Source organism: Oryx dammah, unplaced genomic scaffold, assembly GCF_014754425.2.
Source record: "Oryx dammah isolate SB20612 unplaced genomic scaffold, SCBI_Odam_1.1 HiC_scaffold_6, whole genome shotgun sequence".
Taxonomy (NCBI): domain Eukaryota; kingdom Metazoa; phylum Chordata; class Mammalia; order Artiodactyla; family Bovidae; genus Oryx; species Oryx dammah.
Window position 1 is genome coordinate 33,640,458 of NW_024070190.1, and position 19,575 is coordinate 33,660,032.

At 52.6% G+C, this 19,575-nt stretch overlaps 1 protein-coding gene across 6 annotated transcripts in view; it reads right to left on the bottom strand.

Moving 5' to 3' along the window:
- Positions 1–19,575, bottom strand: part of COL13A1 (collagen type XIII alpha 1 chain) — a 150,404-nt gene that overhangs the window by 68,638 nt on the left and 62,191 nt on the right. For 5 of the 6 annotated variants that reach the window (XM_040242194.1, XM_040242198.1, XM_040242197.1 and 2 more), the window contains exons 4-7: positions 14,318–14,344; positions 11,728–11,763; positions 8,918–8,944; positions 6,175–6,225 (exon numbers count right to left, since the gene is read on the bottom strand). In XM_040242194.1, the coding sequence (XP_040098128.1) occupies positions 6,175–6,225; positions 8,918–8,944; positions 11,728–11,763; positions 14,318–14,344 (141 nt within the window). The remainder of the gene's footprint in view (positions 1–6,174; positions 6,226–8,917; positions 8,945–11,727; positions 11,764–14,317; positions 14,345–19,575) is intronic. The other variant, XM_040242195.1, reaches the window with a different exon arrangement.

Here is a 19,575-nt window from a genome sequence, read left to right on the forward strand (position 1 = left end):
CCCAAGTCTGGGTTTTGAGTCAGGCAGACTGAGTTCTAATCCTGTCTCCACCTCCACTGAGGGCTGTGTGACTTGGAGCAAGCTGCTTATCTTCCCCATGCCTCAGTTTCTTCATCTATAGAATGGGACTAGCTATATAAACTCACAGGGTCATTTAGTTATATCTTCAGAGCCTATTGAGATGGTAGCTGCCATCATCACGGTAACCTGAGCTGAAATTTGTTAAACTGAACTGAACTTAAGGGCACCAGAACTCAGTAAGGTTGCTTTTGATCTGATACGTCTCAGGGTCAATGGAGGTTTGTACTTGCCAAGCAGTAGATTCAAATCAGACCCTATATCTTGAGGAGGATTTCTCTGGGTCCATCTGCTGTAAACATGAAACCTCTCTGGGCCCCTTGGGTCCTCCTTGAAGCTGTGGACTTGAGTGTCCAGAGCCTCTGCTCAGGGGACATGCTCAGGGGACAAGGCTGGGTGGGACTGGGTCCCTGTGGGCAGAATCCATGCAGTGGTCAGGCGGGTAGCACACTGGAGCATGCTCCGGGCCTCAGATGGGCTTGTGGAAAGCATCCAAAAGGGGAAGAGGGTGGAGATACCACTCATGTAGCAGAAGGGCCCAGGCTTCTCTCCTCTCAAGGATAAGTGATGCTAAGAATAGCACAAAGGAGAAAACCCGGAAACCTCCCAGTGTAAACTTTCGGTTAGGCTGAACTCTGAGAGGCCTGAAGAAAAGGTCAGGAGGAAAGGATTCCAAGAAACATCTTCAGTCCCGCTCCGGATAATATTTACATGGTGGGGGTAATCACATGGTTTGCTAATTACAGAGCCGTCCCTGGTAGCAGGGTGCGTCTCTCCAACCCAGAGCCAAGTTTGGGGCTAACCAAGGCTTTTTCAGGAGATCTTGGGAAGGATGTTGTCACTGACCAGCTGGAAACCGGGACTCCACTTCCTTGAGAGGCTGCGGATTGGGGAGGCACATGGAGAGGCTTGAAACTGGACTTTAATTTCTATCTCTTCACGTCTATGCCGAAGGTGGACACCTCTTCCAATGGCTATTGACTGGCTGTATTTATTGGGAACTGCCTGTGTGCATTCTATCTTGTTCCTACTGATTTGAGTAAAGCTCTTTGACAAGAATAATAACTGGGAGTCATATGTGTTGCAAATATTCTTTCCAATTTGGCATTTGTCTTTTTTATGGTATGCTTTCTGCCATATGGAAACTCTACGTCTGTGTCAACAAAGTATCAATATTTTCCTATGGCTTCCGGGTTTTAGGTCACGTTTTGAAAGACCTTCCTCAGTTCAGAAATATAAATGTTTGCTCATGGTTTGTCCTCTAATTTTATGGCTGCATATTTTATATCTAAGTATTTTGTTCATTTGAAATTTATTCTGATTTCTAAGCTGTTTGTAGTTGTCTCAGCAGCATTTCCTGAACAATCTATCTTATTTTTCTATTGGGAAGTGAAGTCTTTATCATGGACCAGATTTCAAGATGCATTTAGCTTTATATCTGTTCTGTTTGTTGTTTTAATTGCTCTGTTTCTACAATACGTTTTACTATCTAGTAGAAGAACTACACCTCTCCTTCCTATGCCCTTTTCTCTATTTTTCAAAAAGTTTCTGAAATTCTTACAAGATTTTTTTCCAAATGAAATTGAATATTGCTTCACTGAACTCCTAACCAACCCCCAAATTCACTAGTATTAGAATCATGTTAAAATTATGGATGATAGATTTATTTGTAGATTAATTTGCTGATTAATATTATGTCCTTCTGTACAAGAACAAGGGCTTCCATGGTGGATCAGATAGTAAAGAATCTGCCTGCAGAGCTGGAGACCTGGGTTCAATCCCTGGGTCAGGAAGATCCCCTGGAGAAGGAAACAGCAACCCACTCTAGTATTCTTGCCTGGGAAATCCTATGGACAGAGGAGCCTTGCAGGCTACAGTCCATGGGGTTGCAAAAGAGCTGGATACGACTTAGGGACTAAACAACACCAATATAAGAACAAGGGAAATAAGCTTTATGTTGCTTTCTAAAATCTCTTCCCTTAGTTCAAGGCCAGGGAAGAGAGGGAGCCGGGTGGATCCCTGTGTCGACTCCTCCCTCCCTTTCTCCTGCCTATGTGTGTAGGGTAAAGCAACATAGACGAACCAAAGTTTCTGGCTGGAGAGAAACTTCCCTCCTGGCTGACCTCTCAAAGAGAGCCAGTCATAGATCTGTCCAGAGCCTGCCTCATTCCACCTCCCCCACCCCAAGTCAGTGCTAACCATCTTTTCAGCAGGACTCTGTGCTAGTAAATACTTACTTACGCTGGGGAGAGTAGGGAAGAGAGCCCTGCTTTGTGCAGCATTTGCCAATTTCTGGAAATCTGTGATTCTGTAAATACTCTCATCACAGCCCATTTTAAGCCTTCCAGCCAGCCCCGCACCTGCAGCCTCTTCTAAACATGCTCAGTGCTGGAGCCGGAAGGATCAGGGGAACTCTGTAAACTGCAAGTCTGGTCATGTCCCCCCTTAGCAGAACATAACCCAAAGGATAAAGTCCCAACTCCTGGATATCATGTCCCTCAAAACTGGGTCCTCCCTCACCTCAACAACCTCCTTCTCACCATCCTTGCTCTTGCTTTGTTCTAGAAGAAACTTTCCTGGGACTTCCCTGGTGGTCCAGTGGTTAAGAATCCACCTTACAATGCAGGGGACTTGATTTCAATCCTTTGTTGGGGAACTAAGATTCCATATGCCATGGAGCAACTAAGCCTACGTGTTACAACTACTGAGCCCACGTGCCCCAGTTAGAGTCTGTGTGCTGCAATGGAAGACTCTGCGTGGCACAACTAAGACTCAACACAGCCAAATAAACAAATAATGTTTTTAGAAAGGACTTTGTCCATTTCTCCAGTAGTTTACAGGAATTGTACCTGCCTTGGAAGTTCTGCTCCTTCTTGATTACAGTTTAGTTACCTCTTCCTCCTGGAAGTCCTCCCTGCCTGCCTGCACCCCAGGTCAGGTGCCTCTCTCCGTGTCCCTAATTGTTCCCAGCCAAGCACTGACCATCTGGACTATAATCACTATAGGGTGGTTTCTCTCTGCAAAAGGGTAAGTGGGATGCAGTCAGGGTTTCATCGTCTACACAGGATCTAGGATGCAGTCGGTGCCTGACAAATATTAGTGGAATGAATAAATGAAGACACATCCAGCAGGTGTATCAAGCTGGCTGTAGGGTGTCTCCTTGTGACTGAGGGCTGGAACTTTAGACAGCTCTTTCTTGCCTCTGAAGAAAAGCTAGGGGCTCTGGGAAGGAACAAGCTCCCTTTGAGATGGTGGGCTTTCTTAGCCTGGCTGATGACCTTTCCAGTGCCTGCAGGGCCAGCCAGCGTCTCGGGGTCCCAGCCTCCAGCTCAGCTTAATGGGGCCCATTGTTCTGGCGTCTTGAACCATCCTTCACCAAAGTGCGTGGAGGTCCCCCCTTTGCAAAGACCATTTCTAAAGTTCCAAGAGAGGAGGCAGGTGGCCCCTAGAGCAGCAAGGCTGGTTCTCATTAGCAGCGAATATTCAAGGCCCTTCCTGGCTAAGTGGAAAGCCATATGTTCCCCATCATTGCCGGTCACAGAGGGCTTGCCCACTTGACCTCTGCCCCTTGACTGCAGTGGTCCCTTGGTCTTCTGGGGTCCCCCTACTTTCACTAGCTCCAGGGGGCTTGCTGGGAGGAGCTGCAGGGGCTGCCCTGGTGTCTAGTGAGGACTCAGGGGGGGTGGGCCCAGCCAACTTTGTGATGGTCACACACACAGGCCAAAATCAGAGGGCCCTGGGCTTGGTCAAGCCTTCTGGTCAAGCCATAAAGCCTTTCTTAACACGAACCCAGCACTCACAGGGAGGGCTTTTTCCTCAAGGTAAATATCCTTTTTAAACAGTTGAGCTTAAAACATGAAAGAGGGTATTGGGGAAACAACGTTGGCATTGGAATGAGGCTGCCTGGGCCCAAACCAAGCTCCAGCGCTGAGGAGCCAGGTGACCACAGGCCAACTCTGCACCTGTCTTTCCCTCTCTGGGAAATGGGCTGGCAGGGCCTGCCTCGCAGCTTTCTTGGGAGCTGCAGACCAGCACATACATGATCTTTCAGTTTAGGACCCAGCATATCTCCAGGTGTCCATGAGAGGGAAGCAGTCACTATTACCGGAAATAGAAAGTACTTCTCACCGCTGGAACCAAGTCCAGCGTGGTGGTTATATTTATGCACGCTGAGCCAGAAGCAGGGTGGAAGGTTGGGGGGGCAGTGTTCGGTAAAGCAGACCCCGCCCTCTGCCCGTATTCTCTGGATGTGGGGTGTTTTCAACCACCTCTACGTAGCTTGCTGAAAGCTGCAGCTAAGAGGGTGTAAGAGGACCAACCTGATCCACACAAATGGAGCGTTGTGTCAGACAGGGAGGCAGGCAGAGATGGTGGCCAAGGGGTACGGCCCGTATTCTGTGTTACTCCCCTGTCCTCCTAACAGGCCCACCCCAGGCTTGGTCCTTGCCTTTGGAACCTAGGGCACTGTCTTTCTCTGACTTTGCCCTCCTGACTTGCCCTCCAGCTGCATACCACATTTGTCAGGAGTACCCAATACATGAGGGGGCTTACATTCCATTGTGGCAGCAGCCACGTGAGCCCAGAAACATAGGTGATGGGAACTCTGTGGCCGGGTGGTCTGCTACAGCAGCAGAGGTCAGAGGGCAGACTCTGAGCACACAGCCCAGCTGAGTGTCATAGCCTAGCAAGGCCCCACTTACTTGTATGACCTTCAGCAAGTCACTCAACTTCTCTGGGCCTCGATTTTCTCATCTGTAACATGGGTGTGCTCATAGTACCTCCCTGTGAGGTCCTCGTAAGGGTTAAGTAAGCTGCTATGTGTAACGGTCTCAGGATACTGCCATAGAGTAAGTGCACAGTGTCAGTCTTCAGGACTATTGTGTGGTCTGAGCCTTGGAAACCTTGTTGAAGCCTGTCTGTGCAGCCCAGGACCCTTCAATCCCTGCCTCCAGCCCAGGCCCCCGGCTGGCCAGCCCTGCCAGCCCCACTCTATCCTTTGGCTTCCCCTGCTAAAATTCCTGGGCTCTCCCCCTCTGCTCCCAGCTTTCACCATAGCCCCTCCCTGACTATCCAAGGGTCCTCTCCCTTGGACAGAGCTTAGCAATTTGCTCTCTGACCCCTCTCCTAGTCTGTGGGTAGAAGACTCTTGCTTGCCATTGAACACAGGGGGATAAGTTAGAGGGCTTCATCCACCCACTGGGTGAGGCTCTGGGAGTCTGAGGCTAGGCCTCCACATCCCTTCCCCCTCCCATGCATGGTCAGTCCGCAAAAGAGCCCAGGAGAGCATGGAGATGGCAGCCCATTGCTATGGGGGGAGCCCTGGGGCCAGGGGTCCTGGGTTCTAATCCTTCTGTATCTGCGGGACCCTGGCCAAGCCCGTTCCTCTCCCTGTGCCTCAGTTTCCCCTTCTGAGAGGTCCCTTCTGCTCTGACAATTGGAGATTTGATTGAAGCCCCGTGGGTCGGACACTCTTTGAGAAAAACAGTCAGTCCTCCTTCCCACAGTCACGGTATCTTCCCGCAGCATCACCCGAGCCCCTCTTTGGGTCCCTAAGGAACTGTACTGGAGGGGAAGTGTCTCTCTATTTTCCCAAGCCCCTGGCCACTGGGCAGAGGGTACTGGGACCCAGACCAAGCACAAAAAAGAGCCTCTGTGGGCGAGTGGTGGGCAGGCTTTGCCAAGACCAGGAGTGGGAGCTTGGGTCAGGGAACCAGGCCTCTGGGGTAGCTGCTCCCTGGGCATCTGGAAACAAGGCTCGTCCCCTGGAAAGCTGGAGTACCGGGCCTCCCCACCCCAAGAAGAGCCAGCACTTCCTCCCTCTGCCTGTAAACGGCAGGGCCGCCTCACAGCTGCTGTCATTTCGTGGCTAGAGGGTCGGCTCTCAGGAACCTTCCCAAGCGGGTGTAACTTAGGCGGATTTAGGCTACTTTCTTTGATATCGACAGCAGCACTGAGGCCTGGCCAGGCTGACTGCACCCCATGTGGTAGGCATCACACCCAGAGGCACAGCCAGGACTTGTGTACCCCCCTCCCCACCCAGCCCTTCTCATTAACTCACCCATCCATCCATCCCAAAGAAGGGCAAAAACCACTTACAGGGGGGCCACGGGGACCAATGATGGACATGCCGGCATCTCCTGGGGCGCCCTGCGTGGGAGAGAAACAGGGAGGAGGGGGAGAGGGAGGGGACGGGAGGGGAGAGGGGAAGAACAGAAAGGAGAAGCTGGCAGGTGGGGAAGGCAGAGAGGGCAAGGGGGGGCCCCAAGACCCAGAGACCACAGGACAAGGAGGCAGAGGATGTGGAGGAAGATGAAGGGCTCACAGGAGAGGAGATGAGAAGAGGATGCATGGAACATTCCAGAAGGATCAAGAAGGGCAGTGGGGAAGCAGGAGGAATGGAGAGAAGAGATATGAGTGACAGCATGTAATTGGGGACCAGAGAAAGAGGGCGGTGGGCCCCCAGGCCGGGAAGTGGGGAGAAGAGGATGCCGTGCAGAGATGGGAAAGAGGGAGGCGCAGGGGTCGGGGGAGAGAGGGAAGGAGCGAGACTCAGCTCAGCCATGGCTGCTCAGGCCCTAGAGGTGTCCCCGCAGGGTCCTGCTCAGGATGCTCCCCAGCCTGCCCCAACCCCAGCCAAACTTCACACCCCCTGAGCCTTCTTCCCCAGTCCCCAGTGCCCACGTGGCTGCACACCCTGGAACTGCCAGGCAGCAGCCCGCCCCCGGATGGAGCTGCTGTAAACAGAGGTGGGGACAAGACACACATTTGCTGTGTGGGCCCAGCAGGCCTGAGCCTGGAGGTTAGAGCTGCCTTGGCTTCCTAGTCCTGGTATGGAGTGACACAGAGGGGTTAAGCCTGCGGCAGAGTTTTCAGCCCGGAGAGGATGGTGGATGCTGGGCTGGAGGCTCAAAGTGCCATGTTGTCCAGCTGCCTAGATAAGCTTGTGTGTGTGTGTGTGTGTGTGTGTGTGTGTGTGTGTGTGTGTGTGCGTGTGCGTGTGCTGGAGCTTGGGGGAAGTGTGACAGAAGGAGGATGAAAGGTTTATGAACACAGGTGGGGATGAGAGGTCATGTTCTGGCAGAAGGATCCTGACGGTGCCTGGCTGGAGGATGGCAGGATGCTACTTCCCTCCAGGAGTCCAGGAAATGCCCAGGCCTCACCTGTAGGTCTTGCTCTGCCTCACGGAACCTCTCTGAGCCCACATATCTCCTCTGTGAACAGGATGCTGAGAGAAACTCTGCTGCCCTTACAGGGCAAGGGACGGAAATACGTTTGTAAAATGTCATGCCTCACACGCAGGTGAAGAGTGAATTCAAATTAAGTAGCTGTTTATTCCATTGCAATTATATAATAATTTTTATACAAGGCAACAGAGTGTGATGGATAGGAGCCAAAATCCTTGGGTTTGAAGCCCAGCTCTGCTCTGTGCAGGCTGACCTTGGGCTACTTAACTTCTCTCTGCCTCAGTTTCCTAATCTGTAATGCAGAGATAATAGCACCTGTCTCATAGGGTAGATGTGAAAATTTCATGAGATAATGGTGTAAAATGCTTAAAAGAATGCCGGGTCTCCGAAGGGGCTAACAAGTGTCTGCTATTATTCTTATACTGTGATCATGTCCTCTGTCTTTCCCCTGGGTGGTTTAACCACCCGTGAGGGTGAGACCCAGTCTTCGTTATACTTGGAAGACAGCATAGCACAGTGGTTAGGGACCTGAGTCCAACCTGGAGTCAGGCACCCTGGGAATCCTCTCCAGCTCTGTCATTTTAAAAAGTTTTTTTTTTAATTTTTAAATTGTTGGGCCATGCCATGAGGCATGTGGGATCTTAGTTCCCAGACTAGGGATTGAACCTGTGCCCCCTGCAGTGGAAGCACCGAGTCTTAACTGCCGGGGAAGTCCCCAGCTCTGTCACTTTCTGCTGTGTGACGTCGGGTATGCGACCCTGCCTCTCTGTGCTTCAGTTCCCTCTCATGTAAATGGGACTACCAAGCCTCCCTGGAAGGGCTACATCACTGTTGCCTGGGACGTTACTGTTACAGAGTAAACTGCTTAAAACAGCGCCTGACACAGTCTGCACTTAATATATGGCTGTTGCTGTCGTTACTGTTGTCGTTATTTCGGAGATGGGGAGACTTGCAGAAATACACACTGCGGTGTCCAGGCAAGGAAGTGTGGAGCTGGGGCCAGGAGTCTGCTTCTAGCCCTCTGGTCATCTCTAATCCTGTGGGACCTCGGGCAAGCTCCACACCCACTCTGGGCCTCATCTCGAGAGCCAGCTGGTTAGCTACACTGCTCTATAATCCCTCAGAGCCCACCCAGTTCCAGGAGAGGACTGTTTCTTTGGCGCCTAGCTTCCTGGGAGACTCCACTCTAACACCCCGGGAGTCTGTCTGGGCGTTTGCCGGGGGACTCTCTCGGGGGGCAGCACAAAGAGAGTGTCTCGGTTTGAGGGGGCAGTGGTGGGCTGCAGATGGGGTTAGGACCAGCCACAGACAACGGCAGCTGGTTCTGTCCTCACCTCTGGGAAGGGTGACTGTCTAAGGCCAAAATCAGTGCCAGGAGGCCATGCGCAGCCCCCACGGGCAGCAGAGACCCCTCAGCCAGGGAAGTGGGACCTCAGTCGGGGAAGTGGGACCTCAGCCCACGACTGCTGCCTGATGGGGTGGAGGTTGTGAGGAGACCCGGCCGTGAGAGGCCGCGAGGGCAGAGCAGGCTGGGCTGGCAGCCTCCACTGGGGCCTGTGCACCAGGAGGAGGGCTGGAATGGGGGGCTTCCAAAAGCACCCCGCATGAGTCCAGGGGGTGGAGGCACTGCTGCGGAAGGGAAAGTGTGGACTCACCTTCTCGCCTGGTTGGCCCTTTCCTCCCTGGGGCGATCACATGCAACATGGGGTGCAGGGAAGAGAGAGGGAGGGAGGGAGAGAAAAAAGAAAGGATGAGAGAGAGACACACACACAAGAATTCGTGTTAATGGCATGATGACCAAACACAAGAAATCACCGTGAAATAAGAAACAAAACCAAACACAGATGCTGACACTCGACAGGTCCCAAGTCTGACAAGCATAGCTCGTGGATGGCTGTTGTCTCAGCCCAAAGGCTGGACCCAGCCAGATAACTAGGAAGGAAATAGTGGCAGGGACCTTAAGAAGCCCTCTTGACATCTGTGTGCATGGTGTGTGTGTGTGTATGTGACAGACAGAGAGAGACAGAAAGAAGGAGAGCCCACCCAGGCCAGAAACATGTCTGCGGAGCTGTGGCCTCAGCAGCCTGGGTCTTTTGAGGAGGGAGTGGGCATGGGACAGACTTTCAAGGACTGTGAGGTGAGTGGAGTCCAGCCCTTTTGAAGGTCTAGCCGAACACCAAGCACGAAGCTGCCAGGCTAGACGCGACAGGAGTCGTTAGGGGTGGCCAGGCAAGATGCGAAGAGGAACACAGACAGAAGGACACACATCTGGGAGGACGCGGCCGGGAGGCAGAGGGAAGTGGGTCATGGCCAAGGACCCCTGGACCCACGGTGACCAGTCCACCCTCATTCATAGCAGCCAGGAGCGCCACCTCTGGTGAATCATGAGAACTTCTCAGGCATTTCACACCCATCGTCCACCCACCGTACTTCTCAGGTGGCCCGTGCCAGGACACCTACGGGGCAGCCAGATGGGCCCATTGTCACATTTAAAACAGCACAAGCAGCATAAAAGCACCAAGGTGGTTTGAAAATAGCTTTGTGTAGAAGGAAATGGGGAGACCTCCTGTCGCTCTTTCTCCTCCCTCCCCCCCTGCCTCCCTGTGGCCAGAACAAGGCGTGGATGGATACTTCCTGGGGGGATATATCCATAGGGCCCGAGAAGGAGGGCATGAGGGGGCAGGCCTGGAGGGGCTGCTTTGCTCTCTGCAGGCTTCCCGGCAGGCTGGCGGCTGCACACAGGGTAGACTCCTGAAGCTTACTTGTCAGGAGCAAGGACTTGGGTGTCTTGGGTACCAGACCCAACTCCACCCTAATCCTGGGTAAACTGAGTTTCAATGTGCTCATAGACAAACAGGATCTCAGAAGGCTGTGGTGGAAAATGAACCTGGCCCAGGCTTTCCCAAAGTGAGCCCCTGAGAAAGGCTGGCTGAATGTCATCCCCCTACTCTACACAGGACACACTGACAGCTTGGGGGACTCAGGGTTTGGGCTTAGAGAGCTGAAGCCTAGAGAAAGGGTGAGGCAGGGATGCCACAGTGCTGTGATCTGGGAAGCGGCGGGAGAACTGCCCAACAGGGTGGCCCAGGGCTCCCAGTCTCCCTGTCTTGACAGTTCTTGGGTGGCCCAAGGGAGCTCAAAGCTCTGCGACATGGAACCCTTGTCCTGAACCTCTGAAGTGTCCCAGAACCTAGGCTTAGAACTATGGCTTCACCCTAAGGATCAGACCCTCCTTAGAGCCGTGATGCCCATGGAGGGGATTTGGGAGGTGGGAGGCAGGATTCCATTATTAGGGTTAGGAGCACAGATTTAGTCAGGCTGCCTGGATTAAAATAAGCCACTTCCTGGACCTGTGACCTTGGGACAGACACTTGAACATCTGAGCCTCAGTTTTCTCATCTGAACGATGGGGGTGGACATCGTGCCTGCCTCATGTAGTTCTTGGAAGGACCGAGTGAGCTGATGCATGGAAGGCCCTGAGCACAAGAGACAGCACTTTCAAGTGTTAGCTGTGATCTGGTGCCTCTGAGCACCGGGCTCACACCAGGCCAGCCATGCACACAGGATGCCAAACCCAGGCCTAAGGCCAGCCCAGGCCAAGAGGTGATGTAAACAAGGCAAAGCATGTGAGTGACATGGAGAGATGGCATGGGGTTGGTCAGGGGGCACTGGAAACCAGGGTGGAGGTTAAGGCTGGCGGCTGGTGGGGAGTCAGAGGTCAGATGGGGAGAGGAGCTCGGGCCATGTCCTAGACTTGGGGGGGCGGGCAGGCTGGTGTGTGGTCATCATTGCCTTAGGCGGCCACCAGGTGCTGCCTTTCCAAGCACCAGGAAAAACCCTGGTGCTCGGCCCTCAAAGTCTAGCGCTAACCTTCCCATTTGTGACAGAAGCTCCCTATCATGCCTTCCATTTCACCATCTTGTTTTTTCAGCAGGAAACGAAGGCTTTAACCCCCACCTTCCTGGTGAGGATTGGAGGCACTGCCTGGAAGGAAGCCCTATTAGCCTCTGTCTAGGGAAGATGCCTCCAGACGCTGGCTACCCTGTAGTTTCTGTAGGGCACTTTCCATTTGCGTTTCCTGCCATCTTTCACTGCTCTTGCTGGAGGATGGTTGCAGGAACAGCTATAAATGTGAGGGTGAGCTGCCTGTCTCGGGGCGGTGGCGGGGGGGTTAGGGCGTAGGGTGGATGGGAGTCCTTGGTAGTGATTGGCAAAGAGCCTTTATTCGTGCCATTTTTGGATTTTTCCTTTGCCATGGCAGTTCTCTAGAGAGTTAAAGCCATTTTGCAAGATCTGAAGGGTTGGAATAAACCATTCCCCTCTTCCTCGAGTGTCCTTTTTGCAGCAGCCTTGGGGAGAAGCGAGAGGTCCGACTGCCTCCTAGGGGGTGGGGGGGTCTGCAGGCCAGGCCAGCACAGGGAAGCAAGCAATGGCTGCCCGAGTGGGCCGAGATGCTCCAACTCACCACACGTCCAGGCATCCCAATGGCACCTTTGTCCCCCTGATGAAGGAGGCAGAAACAATTAGAGGTGGCCGGAGCCGGGCCAGCATGTGAGGGGCCCCATGGCTAGCTACACACCCAAGATCTGGTTTGTCTGGGCGGTTGGAATGATTTCCAGGCATCGTGGGTGAACTTGCCCCTTGAGCCCCACAGACTGTTTGGTCGCATCCTCATCACGCTCAGCTTCAAGGCAGGGAGAGTGAATGGCAGCTCCCATCTGACAGAAGGGTGAATCCCTACCCTTGCTCTGTCTCTGCCAGAGCTGGGGAATAGCCCCCGTGGTCCCCAGCTCCTCCCCAAGCCCTGTGTCTGCAAAGACTAGTAATAGAGTCCTGCCCCTCCTCGCCACCAACCCGGCACCATCACTGCGCCATGTGGCTTCAGCCGCATCACAAGTTTCAGCTGCTCAGATGGAACTGCTTTGTTTTGCAGCCAGGGGTTATATCTCCTCATTCTGGAAATCTGCTTATTAAGTTTTATTCCTCCCTCTTTTGGTAGAGAATATTTTTTTGCAATCATATATGTGCAGACTCATAAAATCTAGGGTAGGGCTTGGGGTTTGCTGGGAGCCTAGAAGGATGGAAAGCTACAGGAGCTGAAAATCAGATGGTGTTTGTCCCGGTAGGAAAGAGCTGGGTTTGTGGGTTCATCTGAAGGGTGGGCATTTCTGGAGTGATTCTGTGTCTGCTGACGCCACTTAGGCAAATGCTGTGAGGGATAATTAGCATCCTAAGATGTACATGGACACACCAGGGAGTAGCAACCAGCTCTGAATTGGGCTCCTGTTACAAGCACACTGTCAAGACTGAAGGTGTCTTCAGTAAAGTGTTCAGACTTTGGGAAAGAGTGGCGGGGTTGCAGCAAGGGTTATGAGCATGGATCATGAGCTCCTTGAAGCTCCCTGAGCATCCAGGTCTCTCTCCTGGGGCTGCTGAGAGGATGCCAAGAGACTATGGCTCTGGGAATCTAACTCTGGGTGCCTGCCACCTGGTGAGTGCCGTGTAGACTTTGTCTATAGGTACTGAGCCCAGCAAGTTTCCGGAGAAGCAATTGTTATAAGCATGTGTGTACTTCACACTTTTGCCCTTCACACTTTTGCCCTTCACAACAAGCATCAGCAGATCTTTTTGTTGGTCACTCCCAGGTCCCTTCATGGGGAAGCCTGAGTAGGGCTGTGACCTTTCCCACTGAGGATGCCAGGCCCACTGGTCGTCACTTGTGACATCCCAATGGCCCACTTGCTCTTGTGTTTTTGAATGATCTTGCAGGATGTGTGTTTTGGTTTCATTTCTTTTCTTTTTTTTTTTAAACTAATGGTCTTTGCAGTCCTGGCCATAAAATGCTTGGTTTAGGGATGGGCATGGAGTGGCCGGAGACTGGAAATTTTTGTGTGGCGGCCCCTGCTCTGCGAATTGCCCCCAAATGCTTTTTAAAGGTGGACGTTGTCAGAGAAAAAACAAAGTCTGCCCACGTTCCCCCAGTCATCTGACGTTTCCCTCTCCTTGGATTTCATGGGACAGATTTCCCTGTCCTTCTTTGCTCCAGGGTTCGTACTTGTTGGGACAGTTTTCATTTTCAAAGCTAAACATTCTCCCACATATATTTCATTAAGAGAGTCCTTGCTAGATTTGAATTCTAGAAGTTACTGGTTTAGTCAAGAGGTTATAGTACAATTCACATTGAAAAGAGGAGTAACTGGGATAGAAAGATGCACGGGAGGCTCTGGAATCCAATTGATGTGGCCTTCAGGGCAGGGAGAGAGGGCAGCCTGGTGCCAGCCCTGGCTCCCCCTAAATGGCCACCTTGGCCCTCTGGCTGGCTAGAGCATCTCACCTGAGCCAACAGCCATCCGAGGGCCCATGGTATCCAGTACTCCATGCTTCGATGCCCCAAGCTACACCCCACAGGGCAATGTCTTTGAAGACTTTAAAGATGGGTCTCAGATGCCCAGTATGGATCACAGAAAACAATAGTATGGGATGCTGTGTGATAACATGGGGCCTTCAAGAGGTCTACAACTGAGGCTTGGACAATCGGACCAGCTATTTCCCCTCTCTATTTCCTCATCTATAAAATGGGCATAATAGTACCCATTTTATTGAGTTGGTAAACAAATCAAACATATAGAGAGCATTTAGCTTGATGCCTGGCATGTATTAAGGTCTCAGTGAGAGACGGCTATGAGTATTATTTCTCCTTTTATCCCAAAGCCCCCATGGTTACTGGACCCAGCTTCTCTAGCACTCAGAAATGGTAACTCAGGGGGAAAATAAAGTGTTTGAGTCTACTCTTACCAGGGGACATAGCAGGGACAGTGGCCTTTAATGAAGCTGGTATGCAGGATAACCAGTAAGCCAGGGGGCTGCCTTCCCACCCAGCCCCCCAGGAAAGGTACCCAGGTGCTTCACCCTCAGCCGTAGGTTAGAGATGTTGAAGAGAGGCCTCCCATCCAGACACACCTGGTAGAAAGTGGCCACCCACCCTCTCCTGTCCTTGGATTGAGGAAGAGCACGTGAGAGAAAGGCAAAGGTAAAAAGAAATGAAAGGTACTTACCGGGAGGCCGGGTCTTCCAGCAGGACCCTGAAATTAAGGAGGAAGAGTGAAGTTTAGGAAGGTCAGTGTATTGCAATATCTAGCTGGGTGCCCTTGGAGTCCCTTGTGCTCTACGAGCCTCTGTTATTTTGTAGACAAAATGAAGACAGGGCCTTAATCACTAAACTTCCTTTCAGTTGTAGCATGCATTCATTCGTTCAGGAAAGCCGCTGGCAGAGGCCTTCTCTGTGCCAGGCCCAGGGCCTGTGCAGGGGACAGAAGACAAGAATGCCTCTTCATAACTATCCCTCAAAGACCATCAGAGCTCTGGGCCTCACCAGCTCGCCCCCTCTCTCTGAGCCTCTGTGCCTCAGGGTTCCCACGCATGTGTTCTGGCCCTGGCCTGGGAAAGGGCCTGAGGGCCTGGGGCTTGGCCCTCCCTGTCCTGCCACATAGGAGAAGCCAGACACCACCTCTGATGGAGCCAGTCTGCCTGGGACACTTCTGGGGGACCTGCCCCGTCTGTGCCAGTGGACCATGACCAGGGAGCAGAGGGTGGGCGCCTCCCCGGGGGGACCTCTTCCCCTCCACCGGGATGGTGAGGGGAGCAGTGGGACTTCCTTCCTTTGATGCCTCTAACTGGCTTCAGGCCACTCTCTCTCCAGTGAGTTGGCGCTGAGGGTGAGCAGGAGGTGGGACCCCAGCCCATGTGGCTCTGGGAGCCTGTCTTCACTGACCACAGCTGTGTCTGTCTCAAACCCTTTATATGAATAACTCTAGGACTCTTGCCTAGCACAGTTCTGGGTGTAGACTAAAGACTCCCTATGATGGATCTAAAATCCCATTGAAGAGAGGAAAACATTCAATGAAGCATTGATCATAATAGTTATTCTCAGAGTAATATGCACAGGAGGGGGCGCAGGAACAAAGGAGCTTCTGAGAAACTCATATGTTTTTCCTTCTGGCCTCCAACTTCCAGATAGATCTGATACAAGAGGGTGGTGGGGTGCCCTGCAGAGGGTGGGGAGGACCACCTGGAGAGAGCTTCTGGAGCCAAGCCCCCATGGCTGAGGCCTGGGGTCAGGAGAGACAGGGTCATGGTAAGGGAGAAGCCAGCTTCAGTTAAGAGCAGGGCTTTGGTGTCGGCCGGCCTGGCTGTCACTTACTAGTCAGTGACTTCAGGCAAGCCGCTTGGCCTCCCTGTGCCTCAGTTTCCTCATCTTGTAAATGGGAGAACAATCTCTACCTCTTGGGATCGAATGAGCTGATGTACGTAGAGCATGTGGCACAGGGCTGGCAGGGAGCCAGCGCTGAGGACCACAGTCATCAGAGGAGAAGAGGATGGCTGGCAGGTGTGTGCAGCCAGGCCTGCGCTCTCCTTTCAGAGGCACAGCCGTCAGGCATGTTTCTCTCCTTCCTGACATCCCACTCTTCCCAGAAGCCCACAGCAACACCAGCAGTAGGTCTCAGGGTGCCCATCTGGAGACAAGTCCCTCTGCCCCAGGGCTGCTGAGCAAATGCAGGCAGTACCAGGAATAAGGCCCCCTTCCTGGGGCCTTGTTTCTGAGGATGTCCGGGAGGTGGGGTGGGGAGCAGTGACGCCCCACAGAGAACCAAGCTCAGGGGATGCTGGTTAGCAGCTCCGTAGGTAGAGGGTCAGTGTCCACCCCTTCTCTCTGCCGAGTTTTACCCCCAGGGCACCAAAGGGTAAGCTCCTAGGGCAGGCAGGGCACTTTCTGCTTTGCTCGTGGGTGTGTCCCCAGTGCCTTGAGGAGTGCTGAGCTTTTAGTAGGTCTTTAATTCATGCTTGTGAACAAATGAACCTGGGAACGCAGCCGCCTTTTTTCCCAGCCCCACAAAGACAGCCTGGGGCCCCCTGGTGTCCTCCTTGATCCAGAGCTGTAGCGCTGAGCCAGTCCCTCTTTCCGCCGCTTCTAAATGCCATCAGGGAGCGTGCCCACAAGGGGCGGCCACCTCCCTCGGTTCCAAAGGCAGGCGCATCTGTGGAGGGTTCCCAACCCAGTGCTCCCCTAACCCTCCATGCTCCCTGAGCAGCTCTGCTCTCCTGATCGCTCTGTCCACCAGGAAGCTCAAAGCTGAACCTGTGGCTTGGCTGCACAGGATGCTGTGGGGTCGTCAGCTTGGATGCCCCTTGCTTTCTTGCCTCTGCTCTCCACACACCTACCCACTGTTTCCATATTTAGTTTATGAATCCCTCCCAAATGTTTCTTGGAATAACGTGGGATGGAAATAAAATGAAGTAGTAAATTAATGAATAAAAATGCAAAGAATAATAATTTCCTCCTGAAAATCTTTGGGGATCACCTAGGGAAGCCTTCTGTTTCTAGAGTTTAAATATGGAAAGATATATACATAAGTATACACAGATATAGGTATGTATAATATGTATACATATACACACATAACCATACATATAAGAAAGAAAGATGGCACTAAGTCGTGTCTGACTCTTGTGACCCTATGGATTGTAGCCCGCCAGGCTCCTCTGTCCATGGGATTCTCCAGGCAAGAATATTGGAGTGGGTTGCCATTTCCTTCTCCAGGCCATACATATAATTATGTATATATTCCTTACATGTGGATGAGGCAGGTACTATCACTATTCTCATCCTATAGATGAGGAAACTGAGGCGCAGAGAGTTAAAGTAATTTGCCCAAGGTCACACAGCTAGAAGTGGCAGAAGCAGGATTCAGACCCAGGAGGCTTGGCTCCAGAGTCCATGCTTGTAATCACTTTATTATACTGCTTCCATAAAAATACAACAGAGTCTAACACATAGTATGTGTTAGCTGGTATTCCAGCAAGCATCACTTTCAACCAAGGCCAGCAGCTGAACATCCTGTGTTTCCTCAAGTAGGAGACACATATACTTCCCTTGGTCATCTGTTTCAGTCTCACAGTTGGCATCAAGATACCCTCTCTTAAATCTAGAGCCGGAATGGCCAACAACTGTCAGCTAGTGTGGACTCCAGTAGACTGGTAGTGACCGAGGAAAGCACTTGGTTAAAATGCCTCCTAATTGATTAGCAATGTCTGTCATGGGCAGCAGGGGTGCAGCGGTGGTGGGCACCAATTTTCTACCACTCAGATGATCCCCGCTGCTATTTAAATCCATCCTCTATGGTTGAGTTCTCTAGGTGCTGACTGTCCTTATGTCCACAGGAACTGGAGTTACCCCAGGAGGCGCCCTGAGAAACACCCAGAGGGCGGCAGACCAGCCTTGTGATCAACTGCCATCTCCTTCTCCCTGCCTCTGGTTGGCAGCATTCTTCCTTTGTGGGAAGCAGAGAGAGCAGACAAGGGGGATGATTTCCACCCTGGCAGGCTTCCAATTTCCTCCTCATCTTGTGGTTTCAGCCAGGGTTAGGTAAAGACTCAGGCTTCTTCTGTGTTAGGTTGAGAATTCAGGAGAGCTACCTGGGCCCCTGTCCCTCACTCCATGGGGCTGGGGGCTGGGGGCTGGTTGGGCAGGCATTGGGAGGAGAGGATCATATCTACCCATGCATGCATACGAGCTAAATCGTTTCAGTTGTGTCCAACTCTGCGATCCCATGGACTGTAGCCCACTAGGCTCTGTGCATGGAATTCTCCAGGCAAGAATACTGGAGTGGGTTGCCATGCCTTCCTCCAGGGGATCTTCCTGACCCAGGGATCGAACCCATGTTTCTATGTCTCTTTCACTGGCAGGCGGGTTCTTTACCACTAGTGCCACCTGGGAAGCCCACCCAACCACCTCTCAATTTGCTCCCACCCTGCAGAGCCCCCAGCAGTGACAGCACCTCCCCGGCTGGGGACCATTTTGGGATAAGGCCTGCAGAAGCTCTCAGGACACTGCATTCCTGGGGAGCACAGCCCCCAAGTCTGGCAGGGACCCAGCACTGACTCGGGTTAGCTGGGAAGCCTGGCTGTGGGGACCAGGTATATGGGGGAGGTCCCTGGAGTGGGGGAGGTGAGGACTCTTTCTGGCTTTGTCAGAAAAGAAAGGGAAAAGCAGCCCATTGCCAGCAGGTGGTCTGTCGAAGTTTCCTACGCAGAGTTTATTCTGGAAGATTGATGACAGGAATTGAGGTCTGACATCCAAAACATGCATGATAAATCAGCCCTCCTCCTCTCAGGGAATGACAAGATTCTCCTCTCTCTCTAAGTGAGCAACGAGCAAGCTGGGCGGTATCGTCAGCCTGGGTTCAATGTGCCTTTCAGAACACGGATGGAACAGAACATCATGGTCTCATTACAAACAGGGTGGCTGCTCTCCACGGTTCAGATCAAGACAACGGCTATGGAAATGACTTCTCCAAGGAAGGGCTGGTGATAGGCTTTCAGGATCCTTGAGAAAGATCTGATGTGGAGGGCTTGGCTCTTTCAACTCCAATTCCCAGCTCCCCGGGGCATGACCTCTGGGCCTTTTGTTGGGGTATCAAATGCTGTCCTCAGAAGACATGCTCCTGTTCTCTGGATCCATTACTTCGGGGAGACAGTCTCCTTGGGCTCTTCTCAGGTTCTCTGGAAATGGCTCGGCTCCCCCACCCTGCCCTGGACTCTAGGCCAATGCCCGGGGAAGGAGACCGACCAGCTGCCTCAACATTGTGTTGTTTCCCTGTCTAACCCGCTGACATCACTCTCTTACAGAAAAACACGACCACCAACAGCCACCACCTGCCTGAAGTGACTTGGCCAGATGGAGCTGCCCACACAGTGGGGCGAAGACCATGTCCTAGGAGCAGTCCACACTTAGAGCCACTCACCGACCTGTTTACTGAGAGGCCAGGAGATCTTTCAAGGACCCAGACCTGAGTAGAGATGACCTCTTTCTTCTCATACCTGGTGCTCCTTTGACTCCACTTGCCTCTTTGGAGGACAAAGGAGCAGGCTAACAATGGGGAAGCCAGGCTTTCAGATTATATTCGGGGACAGGCTCCCCTGGGCACAACCTCTGTTTGGCCCTGGGGGGTGCAGAGGTGGATGGGAAGCAAAGTGACGCCCATGTCAACCCTCTGGGGGGGACCTTGCAGACTTCAGTGCAGAGTATAAGGGGCTCAGATCCCCCACCCTGGGCCCGGTTACCAGCAGAGAGCAAGGCCTTTTGGACACTGGAGACCAGACTTCACAGGAGTACTTACAGGAGGCCCTGAAAGAGAGAGAGAAAATGCCAGCATCAGTGTCACCGCCGTAAGGGCTGCCTTAGAGGGAGCATCCAAGAATTCTTCAGCTGTGGGGTTTCCAGTTGGTCTCCGAAGTTTGCATTTTCCTGGCCCAC